Genomic DNA, 17,043 nt, shown 5'->3' on the forward strand with positions numbered 1-17,043 from the left:
CACAGCTTTTCCTTGTCAAGGGCTGTGTGGGGGACCCTGGGGCCTCCATCTTAGTGATAGCCCGTGAATGTACAAAGGGAGAGAAGAGCAGGGAAGAAACCTCCACCACCCAGCGACTGGCCGGGTTCTGGAAGAGCCACTGAACATCCATCACCTCCCTTCGTCCTCTCAGGAATCCCGAACCCACTTTACAGATGAGGAAACTGAGATGTGGGCTGGCAAAGGGACTTCCTCAAAGTCACAAGCAGTCAATGAGCATCTGAAAAGCTGAAGAAGGATGCCAAGACCCCACTTGAGGGTGGAAGTGGTCTCCAGAGAAGAGGTCAGTCTGAAGCAGGGAAAAGCCAGATATTAGGCAACATTGCTGGAGTCTTGCAGCTGTGTTCCGTTTAATCACAGACTGCAAATTGAATGAAGTTAAGACAGTCTTGCCTCTTTGAATTTCCCCCAGGCCCTGTTTAATGAATAAATAGGCATGATTTGTAATTAGCTTATGCATTGTGCAAATGCGTCTAGGGCACCTGAAGTGAGTTAAACACGCCCCCCACAATCTTGTCAACAATATTAATTCGCTCAGCAAACCTTTCTTCCTGGTCCACGGTGCCTGCGACCGAATGATCACATACTGCTCTGCAGTGGACATAGTGAGAAAAATTGGGATTTTTCAGCCAGGAAAGATGAAGACACAGTGTCCTCATCAGTCTTGCCTCCCAGGGTGGCATTTGGAAGCTACCAGTTCGGTTCGTTTTCATCAGCAAATGCTAGAAAACCCACAAAACAATTTCCTGTCGTCCCCCTCAACCAGGCTTTAAAACTCCCACAGTCTCCTGGACGAAAGGCTTCTGATCATTACTGCCACCTCCCTGAGGGGTCCGCGGCTGGGGCCAGGGGTCCTCACCAATCTGGGCTGCCTTTCTTTTGTGCGAGCTGTCCTCTCTTTGCAGGGGCTGCCTGGTACCCGCCTGCAGCCACCGTTTGAGTCCACTAATTCCTGCCAAGTGAGCGGGCGTCCTGTATCATTTATCCTGTAATTGGGGCTGCTTATCACGAGTTTTGCCTGGTTTCCGTGCTAACCATGTGGCTGCGGCTGAAATCCCGAATCCTCACATTTCCCTGCTCGGAGCTGGTGGGAGGGCCCCTTGGCACGGGTAGCCGTCTTGATTGCCTCCACATTTTTCCAGCAAAGGGGTTTCCATTCATCTTCATCATGGGCTCAATCTGTGCACAGAGAGCAGGCGGCTGCCCCGGTGGGTCCTCTCCACCCAGTCACCTGGAGGCCCGCTCTCATCTGTTCCTCTGTGTTCACGGTCGCATTTATATTCCGCCTGCCCTGCTGCTCTCTCTGGGGTCTGCTAGGAACCTTCAGCAAGCAGACCCTCTCCTCCTGGGCCCCGCATGGGAGTCCAGGTGCCAGCCTGTTACAGCAAAGGAGGAAGCGAAGGTCACCCCTTCTTCTGAACAAGGCCAATCAGGCAGTAGAAACTGTCCATCTATCCTTGCCATGACATTGACACTAGGAAGTGGACCCGGGCCGGGTGGGGGGAGGGGGAAGTGCGCCTTCCCTGCTCCGGAGGCTCAAATCCGGTGCGATCTGCTGATGCCCACTGGGTGCCAGGCTCTGTGCTGGGAACTGGGGATGCCACCGCTGTCCAGCCCTGCCCTGGAGGGGCTCCCGTGCACAAAAGGAAGTGCACACCAGGATCGGGATAATAATGAACCATCATGGGCACCATCTTCTACAGTTTACAAAGCTCCTTCCACTCTTACCTCACATGATGCCCTGCCATCCTGTGGCAGTGATATTTTGCAGAGGAGCAAACAGGATCCCATAGTAGCTAAAAAGAAGGGCTCAGGAATCCTTTAGATCTTGGCTCTGCCATTTATTTTCTGTGTGGCTTTGGATAAGCCACTTCACCTCTCTGAACCTCAGATTCCTCATCTGTAAAATGGGGCTCATAACGGTACCCAGCTCACAGGTGAGGATTCTGCGAGGTAATGTGTGTAAAGCACTCAGCTCTGTGCCCAGCACATGAAAACAGCCCCAGAACTCAAGGCATTATGGTGACTAACAACACTTTCCCCCTCAGTAGCACCTCCCTGGAGAATGGGGCACAGGGGCTCCCCCAGGTCTCAGTGCTGTGTTGGGCCAGCATCGGAGCCTGTCTGAGCTGGGCTCACGTCGTGACTCAATTACTCATTGACTACGTGACTCGGGGCTGCTGCCTCATCGGCAATATGGGGATCATAACCTGTCATTGGCTTGCCATAGAAAAGCTATATCTATTGGGAATAATGGTTATTATTTGCCACAACACAGGATGGGCCAAGGGGAACCTGGTGTCTTTGTGTGTCTAGCACGGAGGACATGGATGGGTTTTGGGGTTTGTCCAAAGCTGTCTTAGTAAACAGTTCATTGAAAAGCCCGATTACGGGGGGACTGGTTGGTGCTTCTATGTCCTAGAGCATCCCTGGGCATCCTGCCCCTCCTCCAGAGAGGCCCAGAGGGGTCTTCCCTCACTGCCTTTCAGCCAACGTTCTGTACCTGTCCTTGGCCACAAGATGTCACCCAAGGAGCAGCATAGCAGGCGCCTGGGTGGAAACTGGCGAGCCCAGAAGTTAACCCAGAGAACAGCAGATTGCAGCCACTACCCTTCTCGGGCCCCGTGACCTCTGGGAAGCCTCGGGGGAAGTCTGCACCGACGGAGCATGCGACGGAGGGTTCAGATCCCGGGGTTTCCTGCAGAACACGGCACCGCTGCCCCGAGAGGACCCCGGGTTGTAGACCCCGCCTAAATTAATAAATAAATGGGGATAATCGTCCCTGCTTCACAGAGTGGGATTACACGGTGCCTGAGGAAGCACGGGGGTGGGGAGGCGGGGCGAACAGCCAACCACAATCGGGCGTGATTCCGGGCTGCCAAAGAGGCAGGAGCGCAAGAGGGCGGCTGAGACCACCCCCCGCCCCCTCCATCTCTGCCTGCCTGACAAGAGGTGAGGAGGAGACACCCGAGAGGCGACACTGGCATGCCCTCTGCCACCGGGGCGGCCCCCAGATGGCCCAGCAGGGCCTATACCAATTCTTTGCGTGGCTGTCGCCAGATGCCTGGATCTGGACCAGGCGAAGAGGCGGAGGAAGGGCATGGCCCGGCCCCGGCGCCCCCGGGCACCCCGAGCGGACACGCGCGAGGCGCGCACAGCTGGAGCGGCGCCGGGCGGCCCGCAGTCCGGAGGCTGATGACCCCGCGCCCGGCCCCTGGCGCAGCGGAGCGGTCGAGGCCGGGCCTAGTGCCCTGATGTCTCCAGACGAGGACCGGCTGGAGCCGGGGAACCCGGGCGTGCTGGGCCCCCAGCCTGACCCTCCGGGACCCGCAGACCCAGGCCGGAGCCCCGGAGGCCCGAGCGCGCGGCCAAGCTCCTCGCGCACCGGGACTTGGCGCGGCTGCGCCGGCACTGCGCTGGGTGCCGGGTGCCGGGCTCCTCATCCGTCCCTCCACCAACTCCGGCCTTGGGAGCGGCGACCCCGGTGACCCGGCCTCTCCCGCCCCGGGCACACACGGCGAGCGGCGGGGCTGGGGCTGCGAGGAGCCTCCACCCACCTACGTCTACCCCAGGGAGACCACGGGCTTGGGGCGGTGTCTTCCCCGGCCCCGCACCACGAGAAGGTGGAGAAGGGAGACCCCTGTCCAGGCAGGGGCCGCATTTGGGAGAAAAAGATAGTGGAATCCCCGCAATGGGGGCTACTGTCTGCGCTCTCATCTGCCCCCACGTACGGACATTTGGGGACATCTGCTATTTGGCGTCGGAAGGTGCCCAAGGAAAGCGCAGGTTGCAGGGAGCTCACTACTTTGCAGGAAGCGTCCGGGGATGAGGCCGCGTTGGGGAGGCTGAGGGTATCTGGGGAGTCTTCCTCCTGGAAGGGCCATTTGAGGCTGGAGGAGCCGTGAGGGAGAGGAGTCAGCAAGGGCAAAGGCTTAGAGGTAGGCAAAGCACACACTGTGGGGGTAAAGGGGAGAGTTTTGAGGGCAGAGTGGAGCTGGAGGGGAAGGAGAAGGGACAGAACATAAGGCTGAAAAGCAGGTTGGAACCGAAATAGAAGAGAGATTTTTAGGCCGAAGAGGAACCTGATGATACTTGATAACTGTAAGGGCATCTAGGAGAAGAGGTGAGAGGGAGGCATGGGAACCAGTCAGGAGCCTCTGTGATAACAGAGGAGGGAAAAAGCCATGGTGGTGGAGGCACATGCAAGAGCTGTTTTCTTCAGGAGGTTTGCGTGATCCGGGGACTGAGGGCAGTGGAGAAGAATACGACAGGCTCGAAGAATGGCGCAGGGCGTGGAAGCACCCAAATCCGGAAAGGCGTGGAGGAAGTTTCAGCAATTGTTTCACTGTAGTTAGTATTCATGAGCACGGCCGACTAGAACTAAAGCTCACAAGAGAGCCTTTCAGCTAAAACGGGTTGAGTGATTGCTACGCTCACAGGTGTCCACGTGTCCCTGGAAGGTCTAGAGGCATAGCCAGCGCTCCCCCTCTTCCGGTGACCGCGCTGTGGCTGATGTGGGAGAGGAGCGCCCCTCCAGGATTACCTGGCCTGCCTTGTCACTCACAGTATAAGTCCTGCTTCAAGTTCATTAAACCAGGTCAGAAAGGAGCTTAGTGCCTACATTTGTGTTCACGTGCTCTCAAATCCTCCCGAGTCAGCTCGGTGGGCAGCGTCTTCTATCAGGGGTTCTGAACACCCACGGTACTTCTGGCAACCTCCAGTGTCACAGCACTGTAGCCCTATCCCCCAGGTAAATGCTGGCATGGGGAAAATATTTCAAGATTGTATATATGTGTATATATATATTTATATATATATCAAAACCAGAGACTGGATGTCCAGGATCTTTGAGGTAATACAGCCCAACTCAGGAAAAGCCCTTCAAAGGAGTTGTCACTTCAAAGGTCTGGTTAGTGGCAGAGCTAGGATTAGAACCGTCTGCAGGCTCCTGGACCTGGCATCACAACCATACACCACTTGAAACTCGGGGCTTTTCATAAGTTTCAAGAGAGATCCAGAAAAGGAAAACTTCTTAGGCTCACTGATGTGGTCCAGCTGTGCTGGGGAGGAGGTGATGGTGGGCATCACTGATGACACTGCGCCAGTAGGACGGCCCTCAGCACCTTCCCTTCCTATCATGCTACTTTTTTAGGCACTCGCCTCCTTTCGCCTTCCTCTCCACCAGGGCTGGCTCGCTCCCAGCTTGCTACACCTAAGCTGCAGCAGACATGGCCTCACCTGTCACCATCACAGCCACCAGAGAAGGAAAACAAGGTTGCTGGTGATCAAGAAGTGAGGTAGGTGAGAGGGAGGTACATAAATCTAGGAGTTGGAATCCACCTATCGACCGAGGGGACCAGAAATAGGAGAGGGGAAGCGTACTGCTGGAGGTTGTCACCTTCCGCAGGGGCAGGCCAGGCTGCTCTGTGGGAGAAGTCAAGTTGGAGACCAGGGGCTGCTGGAACCAATGCTGGTTTACATGGGACACTGGTGACCAATGGAAACAAAACACAACAGAAATGGAAGAGCCATTTTAAAAGTTAAAACAAGGAAGATTAGATAAAATTTTTTCATACAGAGATTTGGACACCATCATCACCTGGAGATGTATGGCGAACCAGATTAAGAGTAAAGACAAACTTGGATTTAAGCAAATAAAAAAAGCTATCATTAAAGGATAAATTGGACTGGCTGCCGGTAAGAGTTCTTAGCCTTCAAAGGGCCTCGCTCACTCACACCTGTTACACTTCAGGATGCGGGGCCTTTAGAGACTGAACACCTTCCATGAATTGTAGTGAGTATCGGAGTCAGACGGGGAGCTTGCTGGGAATGCAGACTCCAGCTCCTCCCCAGAAATTCTGATTCAACAGGTACAGGAGGGGATCACGAGCCTGCGGGTTATGAACATCCCCAGGTGGACGGTGCAGGTGGGCCACTGCTTCATACTTTGTGAATGCTGGCCGTCATGGTGCCCCTCGAAATCCTGAGGATAAGTCACCTGGAGGAATCGTTTAAAGGTTCCCGGTTCCATCCCCTGTGGATTCTGATTTAGCAACACAAGTACCTGGTGATTCTCAACAGGGACGTTTGGGAAACGATGGTTTATAGAAGTCCCCAGGGTGCTTAAAAAAGGACCAGTTTTGGGCACCACTCCCAGAGATTATAATTCATTTGGTCAAAGTGACTCAGATCAGATCCCTTGACTGAATTCACCAGGAATTATTGATATGAAACATCAGCAGTTATGTATATGAATCAAGAGCCCTGGTTACAAAAGTTTTGTCAAAACTTTGATTTAGGAGGGCTAAGGAATGCTAAAGTGGAAATATCCTTTTTAAAAAATACATTGGAAACTCTTTTCATGGGAGCATAAAATTTAATGTTTCGGACCAGCAATAGCTGAATTTTTAGTTAATAGAAATAAGATTACCATGGTTTTCATGTTCATTGTCTAGAATGGGTTCAATGACTTGAAACTGAGAGATATTTCTGTTTTAGCACAAAATATGGATGGTGTTTTCTGGATCCCCACAACCAGAGATTTTCCAGCCTCTTTGGTTAATTTTTTAAGTCTATGTACTGCCTTTTGGCACCCTAAGAAGATGGAAAAGGATTCTTCTGGAATGAAATGACTGAAGTGAAAAGCTCTTCAATGAATACTTAAATCTCTAGGTGGAGGACACAGCTACAGCCAACAGGAGCTCCTGACCTCATTTCACTTTTCAGGATCATGGCACTGCACTAGCTAAACACTGGCACTAACTCCACATCCTCTGAGAAAAGCTACACAGCCGCTGACTCAGAGAGAGGGCTGAGTGGGTACAAATACAACAGGAGTCCAGGAGGCATAAGTAATCCAAGTTGGCAGGAAAAGTTGAATTCCATTTTCAGTTCTAGGCGTCACAGCATTAATTTTAATACTGAACAGATTGAATAAAAACTCAGCTTTAATTGAATTTTTAAAAGTTTTCTCCTAAACGAAGGGCAATCGATATAGGGAAAGCATGAGGGAAGCCTGAGAGAGGCTGCCTCTTCAACAAGGGCTCTGCTCAGCTGAGAAGATCCAGCAGGGCTTCAGTGAAGACCGTGATTAGGACCTCTGCTCTCAGCGCTAAGGCTGGTGAACAGCCGCCAAATACAGGGGTCAGACAGGAACCGGGTACAACAGACAATGTTCGCCGCCTCGTTAGTAACTGTGAGATGATTCCAATTCCTTCCTGTTCCACGCTTAACAAATATCCTTAGATGTTCAGGTGAAAAAGACAAGTGTGAATTCAATGGAGAACATTAGTAATATTCGAGAAGTCAAAGGAACTTCAGAAATGCTTCTGCAGACAAAATAGATGATGGAAACATAAAACCCAGTGAATTCAACTGCTCTCCCTTTTTAATCAGGTTTACAGAATGGCATCATACATTAGTAATCACATTAGGAGACAGGATGGGTTTCCTGTACATATACAAGATTGTGCAAGCTCGTTAACTGAGGCTTATATAAGGTTTTACCAGTTTCAAGAGGAGAGGCAGTACAAAGCTTTTTAATACAGGTGAAGCACAAGAAGAATACGGTTGACAAGACAATATCAACTCAGCAGAGGTGAATTCTTAAGGCGTGTGGCCCCTGCCCACACTGTCTGCCACTCATCAAGCGGAGAGGACTTGCTCTCTCGTGAATTTAACCTTTGCTGAGCACAGGCATGTGGGACACAGCGCTCCATGGTGACTCCATGGCTCGACACACCAACTTGGACACTGAAACAAACTGAATCTTCCTTTCTCCAAGTGTTCTCAAGACTAATAAAGCTATTCCTGGTCCTCCTACTTCTTGGGTAACCTACATTCTAAAATACATTAAGTAATTATTAATCTGGCAAAGTTCTCAAGCATTTTGGCATTCAAAATATCTCAAATATCTCATCACTGTTAATCTACTTACTAAAAATTCTTTGAGCTTGAAGAAGACTGTTTCTGATTTTTGCCCCCCAGATTACGGCAATTACATATAGAATAAACTCATTAGACTTAAAAAAAAAAAAAAAAAAAGAGGGCCAATATAGACTTTTCCCTAAAGAAATAAAGCAGAAACGGGGAGGCAGGGAGAGAAGGCGTAGGGCACACAAGGGAGGACGCCAGCTCCACTGCTTGTCTATCATTTTATGCAATCCACTAATAATTTTGAGCAAGTGTGCTCCTATTTTCCTTTTTTATACCCAATCGCATCAGAGAAAGGAATTCTTAAAACCTCGTCCATTTAAAACATCTAGTTGACATTTACTTGGCCCAAACTGGAATGAATTCCCATGGCAGGCAACAGGAAGCGGCGCCGGATTGGCACGGTCAGCTGCAGTCTCATGGCAGGAACACAGCCCCTTCCTGCGTGGGCCGGCTCTCTTGCTTATGCACCTCAGGAAGACACACAGTGACAGCCTACATTAAACAGGCTTCCAGGACACGACGGGCAAAGAAAAAACGTGCATCACATCCATCTCCATCCCTCACGAAGCCTAATTCTCTTACTGTAGCGATTTAACACATATCTGTAGAAAAAAGGCTTTCATAAGCAGGTTTTTAAAAAGAAAAAGTAGAAGAAAGCAGTAACTGTGGCTGAGATTTGACCTAAAGTGGAGGAAAAAAACTAAACATTTACCAGCCTTTTAATAATTTTACAAGATGATCTTCAGTCTGTATTTCTATTACTTAACTGTCTCCGAATCAGACTATTCATACCAAATACAAACGGATTTTTCATTACAGAAGTTAATACTACAAGATTTCAGTGAACTAAGCCACTATCTCCCCACTTAACATTATCTTTGTAAAGTCCATGTAATAATCGGTGGCTGCCGAATGCTTCCTACGGGTGATTTTGTACTTTAATGCTGATCCTTCACGTAAAATAAGTAGTGGAAGGAAGCGTAGTAAGAAATATCCAAAGAACAACTGTTCCTCTTTCCTGAAAGAGCAAAATCAAATTACTCCCTATCTCCCACCCCAGAGCTTCCAGGCAGACGGTTACCAATTCCTAAACTCAGAACTCAGCACTATAATAAATCCTGTTATGGAGTCAAGCCAGCGATGGCTACTGCAGAAGTCCTTGCTCCTGACAGGGTTTCCAGAGGGCAATAGGTGGGCTGTGCTTCCCTGGCAGCACCCGAGTCAAGACGCGAGCACTCGCCTCCGTCTCAGAGGTTTCACTCTGATGCCAATCCCTGGGCTTCCACCCTCACCACTGGCTCAAGCACTGAAGAACGCTCTCTCCTGCCTCCAGCGCAGCCCTACACCCCAAACTCACCACCTTCCCCTCCACAGAAAAGAGCCCTGTGCAGCGCCTGCATCTTCGTATTTATTTCCATAGTGATAACATGGAAGATTTAGCAACCACTGTGGAGAAAAAAAGTCTCACTGACTTGTAAGTTAAATCCCTTAAGGGATCTCAACCCTTCCAAGTCTTCTACTGACCTAACATTTATTGAATCAGATGCTGAAGTAAATGGACTCCCTCTAGGTCTTAGAACCGTGTTAGACAGTTTGTCTCGTAAAGTATTCATAACGGGATTTGACTTCTAACACCTAGGCGAGTTTGACAGTTACAGCCCATGAAGCACATGGCTCTGTACACAGATTTCTTGATCTGATGTTCAAAAGGACATTTTGTAGCACTAGTTTAATTTAAATCTCTCCTTAAAAGGCAGAAACCACATCCCACACTCCTATGCAACTTATTTCGGTATTTTAAAATCAATGAATGAGAAGAGGTGGAGGCATAAAGAAAATCGAGCTTCTTTAGGCACAAGGAAACACAGAGATCTTGGAGAGAGGGAGAAGACTGCCTCTGTACTCATCTGCTCAAGGCTGTTTGTCACAGTTCCCTTAAAAATGCCTGGAAGTGCTGTCAGCAAGAAGGGACTCAAAGTATGGGACCAAGTTTGTTATAAAAGAAGTTAAACATTTTTAAGAAACATACAAAGTGAAACCAGTCAGTGACGACCTATGTACAAGACTTGTGCTTGACGCTTTGGTGTGCCTCCTTGGCCAATTTCTCACACACCAAAACCCAGTCCTGATTAATTATCAATATACAATCAAACCAAAATACTGAAGGACAGATTTTTGTTCAGAAGAGGGAAATAAAGGCACAGAAACCTGCCAAAATAGATTTTTTTCCATAAGAGAATGGTTGATTAAAATAGTTTATCACTAGTAAAACTCGTATCACTAGAGCAGACAATACAAATTAGTTTTAAAAAAAATGACATTCACTGAATTCCTGGTCTGTGCATTCAATGTGAATAATCATCAAAAATATATTACAATTAAAGGTTTGTAAGGAGTTCTGTTTGGGGTTTCTACACTATATTTAGTATTTCAAATGGGAGGTACCATAAGAACGTATCAGAGATCTACTGGATGGCGATCAGGTCTGTCTCCCGCGGCAGGTCCGGAGCCATCCACGGTGAGATGCCTCAGTGACTGCGCGTCTTCAGACCCCTCATCAAAGGCAGCCCTGTGCACCAAACTCCGCACCTACACAGTTCGATAAACTGTATGACACTTTAATAAATATTTCTGTGTATTTGTTTTTTGCTTTTAAGCTCAGCTTAAATTTTGTCAAGGAAACCATTTTACAAGAGGGTACGTCACAACCTACTATCAGCAATATTCCTTGTTTATTAGAATCTGAAGATGTCCATATTACATCAAATATAAATATATATTATATTTACATTTCCTTCTTAGCTTTTCAATTTAGGTGAGTGTATTTATAGATAATGCCACTAACGTCACCACTATTATAATCCTCAGTGCAACTGCTATTTTCCTTCCATTAGATGCATATAAGATTAGACAGCATCTTAAAAGAGGTGTACTGTTCTTCTTTTAAAATAAAAGGAAAGGATGGGTATCCAAGAATGGAGATCTAGGAATTTTCTAGATTTTCTTTTGTTTTTTAATATTTCAAAATACCTTAAAAATGTGGTCCCTTTGTGCAGTACTATTCTCTACTTGGGGACAAGAAAATAACAAATATGCAACTCAGAAAGGAAAAGAGCCCAAAGAAAAGAGAACCTGCTTGTTAGCTCATTAATCTGTTTAGTAAAGATCTGTTTTAAAATGTCTGACTGCTGTACAATATTATACAAAAACCATCTTCAGCCTTCAAAGCAGCTGGCACATTGTTTAAGAGCTCTGCTGGCCGCCTCACAGTCTGCTGCCTTGCTGGACCCTGGTCATGGTCACTTGCGGTCGTCGATAGTTTTGATGAACTCCACTGCTGCTGTGAACTGCATCCACCAATAGGACTCCTCTCCAGACAGACAGCTGGCGTAAAAGCTACTGATGTACTGAACAGTGGACAGCAAGCAGGGTGGATTAGCCTAGAGAAGTGAAAAATAAAAAAAGAGTCAGTTACTCAGATGTATAGCTCTGCAAAAACCATTTAACAGCTTCAAATGTTTTTCTGTGAAAGAGATACCAGTCCTTTTGAAAATAATCCCCAAATTCTTTTTTGGAAGTAGTTTGTAAACCCTAGCTGCTGTGAGTAGCAAGAGTATATTGGAAAGGCACCCTGGACTCTAACCCTAGCTGAACTATCTGGAGCTTTCTATCCTTGCAAGTCACTTAACCTCACTGGTCCTTAAGCAGGCTGAACTAATCCCAGTGGATTTACTCAACATCCCAGGATTCCAAAACATTAGATAAGAAAATAAATGCTGTAGGTAAATTGAGCTATATCTGGTTAGTAAGTCCAGGTAGAATCAGCTGAGAAAGAAAAAACTAAAAAAGATAATATGCCCTCTGTTGTAAGTGATAACACAGAACACCTCCTGCTTTTCCACCTTCCTGTGGTGAGAAAGGACACAGGTGTGTTAAGTGGGGAGGAGGACAAGCTACGGTCTGTTGGAACTGTTAAACTGACTGTGTAAGGACTGGGTACATCATGCGTGGAAGAGAGAACAATGGCCAACAGGAGGACTTATGACCATAGGCCCTGATCCTATGGGTTCTGACTGAGCTAAGAGTTCAGGTTGCAGAAATATTGCCAATTACTAATATTTATGTCAAATATACTTTGGACATCCAGAAATGGGCCGAGCTGACTGGAACACAGGACAGACACAATTACTTGCTGGCTGTGTGCACCTAAACTGCATGGTCCCCTCAAGATGTTCAAAATAGGGGGCCGGCCCCGTGGCCGAGTGGTTAAGTTCGCGAGCTCGGCTTCAGTGGTCCAGGGTTTTGCTGGTTCAGATCCTGGGCAACGACATGGCACCGCTCATCAGGCCATGTTGAGGTGGCATCCCACACAGCACAACCAGAGGTGCTCACAACTAGAATACAAAACTATGTACTCGGGGGCTTTGGGGAGAAAAAAGAAGGAAAAAAAAAAGATTGGCAACAGTTGTTAGCTCAAGCGTGAATCTTTAAAAGAAAAAATGTTCAAAATAAACCATTTAAATGATGAAACTTTAATTTTAAAGTCAAGAAAGGACATGAGATGTCAGTTCTTTTAAAAAATAATACGGTACAGCCCTGATGGACCAGCAGTTAAAGTTCTGTGTACTCCACTTCAGCGGCCCTGGTTTGGTTCCTGGGTGCAAAACCACACCACTCGTCCGTCAGTAGCCATGCTGTGGCAGCAGCTCACACAGAAGATCCAGAAGAACTTACAACTATACACAACTATGTACCAGGGCTTTGGGAGTGAAAAAAGGGAGAAAAAGGAGGAAGACTGGGAACATGTTGGCTCAGGGAGAATGTTCTACAAAAAAAAAAAAAGGTACAATTACAAAATAAGAGGCTAAAAGAGGAGAGAGACGTTTGGTAAATTTGGTAGTTTATATGACGAGTACTATGAGGAATTCAAAGTGAAAGGAAATGGTAAAAGCACAATAAAAAGAATTTGCTCTCATTCACGCATCCATTCATTCAATAATTATATACTGAGTCCCAATCAAGAACTTTAGGCACTGCTTGAAAAGCTGAACATGTTCATCTAGGAATCCAGCCCCCTCATCCTTTCTTCTGAAAACCCTAACTTCTTTTTTTTTTTGATTTTTAAAAACTTATTTATTTATTTTGAGGAAGATTAGCCCTGAGCTAACATCTGCTGCCAATCCTCCTCTTTCTGCTAAGGAAAACTGGCCCTGAGCTCACATCCATGCCCATCTTCCTCTACTTTCTATGTGGGATGCCTGCCACAGCATGGCTTGCCAAGTGGTACGTAGGTCCGCACCCGGGATCCGAACCCGTGAACTCCGGGCCGCTGAATAGAACATGAGAACTTAACTGCTGCGCCACTGGGCCGCCCGCCACTAACTTCTGAACAGAACAAAACCTGACATTAAACACTTTCTTTCTGGATAACAAAGAGCTTGAGACTCATTAAGGAGCTGAGGTCTCTAATATCATGTGAAGCCCTGCACCACCCTGCTCAGAATGCCAAATAAACTCATTAATAGTAGTGAGGGACCCACCTTGATCAACACAAACACCAAAACTGGAACAAAGTCATCTGCGCCAGGGACGGAGTCCTCGTTGGCCAGGCTCAGGAGGTTCATGATCGTGGAGCACATTCTCAGGATGCACTGCACTTTGTCCCGGGGTGTCTTATAAGCACTTATTGTCCTGATTTCTGACTGTGCAGATGGCCACGGCGCCTCCCGAAGATAAACCTAAGGGAGACCACAGATAGACAGATCCTGAATCTGACGGCAACTTCAGTTACGACCTCAGCAACCTCCACGTCAGGAGGCAGAGGGGTACGGTTGGTGCCTTTGCCTTCTTCAGTAAAACCAGATTGCCGTTCCTTCCCCCTTGCACTTAACATTGAAACTGAACTTTTAAATAATTTGCTGTGCATTTTAAAATAAAGCAACCCAGGTATGCATTAATAGAGGAAAGGGCATACAATAACACAGAACCTAGAATTTATAAAATTTCAATTATCTTTCTTACAAAGCTAGAATGTTTTGAATTTCTCTACATGGAGTAGCTGATTCCAAAAGCACAAACAAGCTACTTTTAAAAGAGAATAATTAAAAAACTAACATGTACCTTTGTTGCAGTAGTTCTAGAAATAACAGATTCAAAAAGTCAAAGACAATTAAAAACTTTATGCAAATGACATTCCATTAGTGGGGATTCTAATAAAACAACCAGAAAGCTCAAATACTTGGAAATTTCCTATTTTCTGATTTTGGAAGAGTTGTATGCAGGTAAAAATGCTAATACCAATAACTACAAGGTGGTTTTGAGGTCACGCTCAGATTCAACTCCCTCTCCTGGAACAACAGCTTTCACACTCTTTGGCGTCCCACCAGATCCCCTCTTCAAAGGGGACGTCTCTGCAGAAACCTGACTCCAAGAGCAGGCCGGGCCCTGCCTGTGCACTGAGGGCCAGCGCAGGGGCTCCTCGAGGCTGGCTCTCCCTCCTCCCCACTACTCACATCCCTCTCCACGCCACAGAATTTTCATCCTTGGAAGGACCTTTGAGAACTTTACAGTTAGACTGGATTACATCTAGTGCAAATGGCATTTTATAATTTGTTATCTTCTGTTTCCTCGAAAAACTGGTAACATGCAGATGGTCCACTGAGCAGCTCTTGGTTAATCACACCACCCACGCTGTGTGAGTCTATTACCTCTGGAATCTGAAGAGCTCTGTGATTGGCAGTCACTACTTTCGACAGTCTCTGAATATGTTCATGAAGAACCCTGAAAAACGCCAAAAACACAGATGTAAATAGATATTTCAGAAAATAAGGTACACAAATAGTCAAAATTGATTTTTTCAAAACATCTTAAGAGTTATTTCTTGATACAGATTACAATTATAGTTGAGCCTATCTCCTAGCTATAAGTATGCTGTCTTGTCAAAAAAGTCTTACATTTAGGACCTGCCTAGAAATGCTGAGGGAGCTGAGGGGGTGCAGGGAGAGTAGGGGAGTCCCTCTTTCCCAGACCAGGACAGCCTTCCAAGGGAGACAGGAGAGGAACCATCAGCCCGGAAGCGACTTGGGCACACTAAGTAAACAGGCTGAGAGGAAGCAGAGGGATCAGAGCCAGAAACCAAAGAGCACAGATGCTCAGATGGAGAAGGAGCTCTGAGAGCACGAAACCTCATTTCAGAGAGGAAAATAATTAGGCTTAAAAAGGTGAAGGATTTGCCTAAGGTCACACAGGGGTTAGGAGCAGGGGCTAAACCCAGCTTTCCTGGCTGGAGGGTTCTTTCCAGAACACTGTGTTCACTCCCCACTCAATAAAACCTGCAGAAATGCCAGGGAGGAGAGGGTAGGAATACTCTGCTTCAGAGTTGCTCTTGGTAGCAAATACAGTTTGAATGTTCCCACTTCTCACTGGATTCTGAAAACCAGACACTGGTGTTCTGGAGAGAAAACAAGTCCCCTTTGGCGAACTAAGTACAGAAGCCTGGGGGTGAGCTAACAGCCTCTAAGACTCCAAACAAGAGAGAGGGGCAGGTTGGGATGGTCCTAACCCATTCACAGGAAAGTGAACTGTCTCAAATATACATGTGGTATCTTAAAATTTCCATGAAAAACCCTTATATAAACCACTAATGATTGACCCTGAGGTCCTATTACAGGGACCCCTTGAGAGTCACTGGCCCAGTAAGCCACTGTTACTGCTGGGGAGCACAGCGGCCACCTCAATGTCTGGGGGCAGAAAGAGGGTTGTCAAGCAGTGCTCCAAAAAATGCAGAAGAGGAAAAATAAAAATGCTAAATCATCCATAGTCTCACTACCCAAAAATGACCACTGTTCCATTCCAGATTTGTTTTCAGGATTGATTTTTTTTAGGATTACTTGTCTAGCAACAGCTTTACTGAGATAGAATTCACACACCATATAATCCCAGGTATTTTTGATATTCAAATATGTAACTTTTCACTCCTAATACATAGATAATAAGTATATATTTGAAGTCACGCCCGGTGCTTCACGCTCTGATAGAGCCTTATGTTCCAGCTCTCACGGAGGGAACAATCCAGAGGGGAGAGAAGCAGCCATCGAATGATCACACAAACCAGTGATCAAGAACAAGGGGCAATTCTGCCCCTCAAGAAACATTTGGCAGTGTCTGGAGACAATTTTGGTTCTCACAACTGGTAGGGTACTACCAGTATCTAGTGTGTAGAGGCCAGGGATGCTGCTGAACATCCTACAGTGCACACAGTAGTCTCCCACATTAAAGAATTATCTGGGGCAAAATTGCAGTAGTGCCAGGTTAAGAAATTATCATTCTATCAAATGTAAAACTGCCAACTGTGGCAAGTGCTAAAGAACGGTACATGGGCCTGAGAGAGCCAGCAACAGGGGAGTTCACCCGGTCAGAAAGGCACACGGGCCTGAGAGGCCCAGCAGGGCAGTTCACCTGCTCAGGAAAGCCCACGAGCCCGAGAGAGCCCCGGCAGGGGATTTCCCTAGGTAGTCCAACAGAAGCACTCACTGGTCACGAAGTATGTCCCCATCCTGGTTAGGGTAGAAGGCAAGCTTGAAAATCCGATTCATCACACTTCGTTCAATGGCCAGCTGAGCATCCTGAAGCTGCTCCTCACTTGCATTTTGCCATATGACATCCTGGGCCATCGCACCATAAAGGAACTGCAGAAAATCTTCTACCTGAGCAGTTTTATCATCAGCTGCTGTGAGTTTCTGAAAGTCTCCAATGAAAAAGAACAATTTTTAAAATACACATCTGAATAATTTTAAAAAGGAAATTACAGAAATCATTTTAATCATTAGCTATGCAGATACTCCACGCTTAAAGCTGAAAGTACCTAGGTGTGGCTTATTGTAGGAGAACATGCAGCCAAATCATTAAAATCAGGAGAAAGGTAAGAAATGTGTAAAAGTTTAACAGCAAGGGGTTTGTTATAAAAATGATATGCCTTTTTTTTATTTTTGTCTTTTTTTTTTTTTAAACGATTTTATTTTTCCTTTTTCTCCCAAAGCCCCCCGGTACATAGTGGTGTATTTTCAGTTG

At 46.9% G+C, this 17,043-nt stretch overlaps 1 protein-coding gene across 23 annotated transcripts in view; it reads right to left on the minus strand.

The window, feature by feature from the left end:
• Nucleotides 1-6,968: 6,968 nt before the first annotated feature.
• The window catches only part of GAPVD1 (GTPase activating protein and VPS9 domains 1), a 62,120-nt gene continuing 52,045 nt past the window's right edge, over nucleotides 6,969-17,043 (minus strand). For all 23 annotated transcript variants that reach the window (XM_070518763.1, XM_044778775.2, XM_070518761.1 and 20 more), the window contains 4 exons: nucleotides 16,507-16,720; nucleotides 14,682-14,754; nucleotides 13,515-13,712; nucleotides 6,969-11,414 (listed from right to left, as the gene is read on the minus strand). In XM_070518763.1, the coding sequence (XP_070374864.1) occupies nucleotides 11,274-11,414; nucleotides 13,515-13,712; nucleotides 14,682-14,754; nucleotides 16,507-16,720 (626 nt within the window). In that variant the 3' untranslated portion in view covers nucleotides 6,969-11,273. The remainder of the gene's footprint in view (nucleotides 11,415-13,514; nucleotides 13,713-14,681; nucleotides 14,755-16,506; nucleotides 16,721-17,043) is intronic.

This window comes from Equus asinus, chromosome 10 (assembly GCF_041296235.1).
Source record: "Equus asinus isolate D_3611 breed Donkey chromosome 10, EquAss-T2T_v2, whole genome shotgun sequence".
Classification (NCBI taxonomy): Eukaryota; Metazoa; Chordata; class Mammalia; order Perissodactyla; family Equidae; genus Equus; species Equus asinus.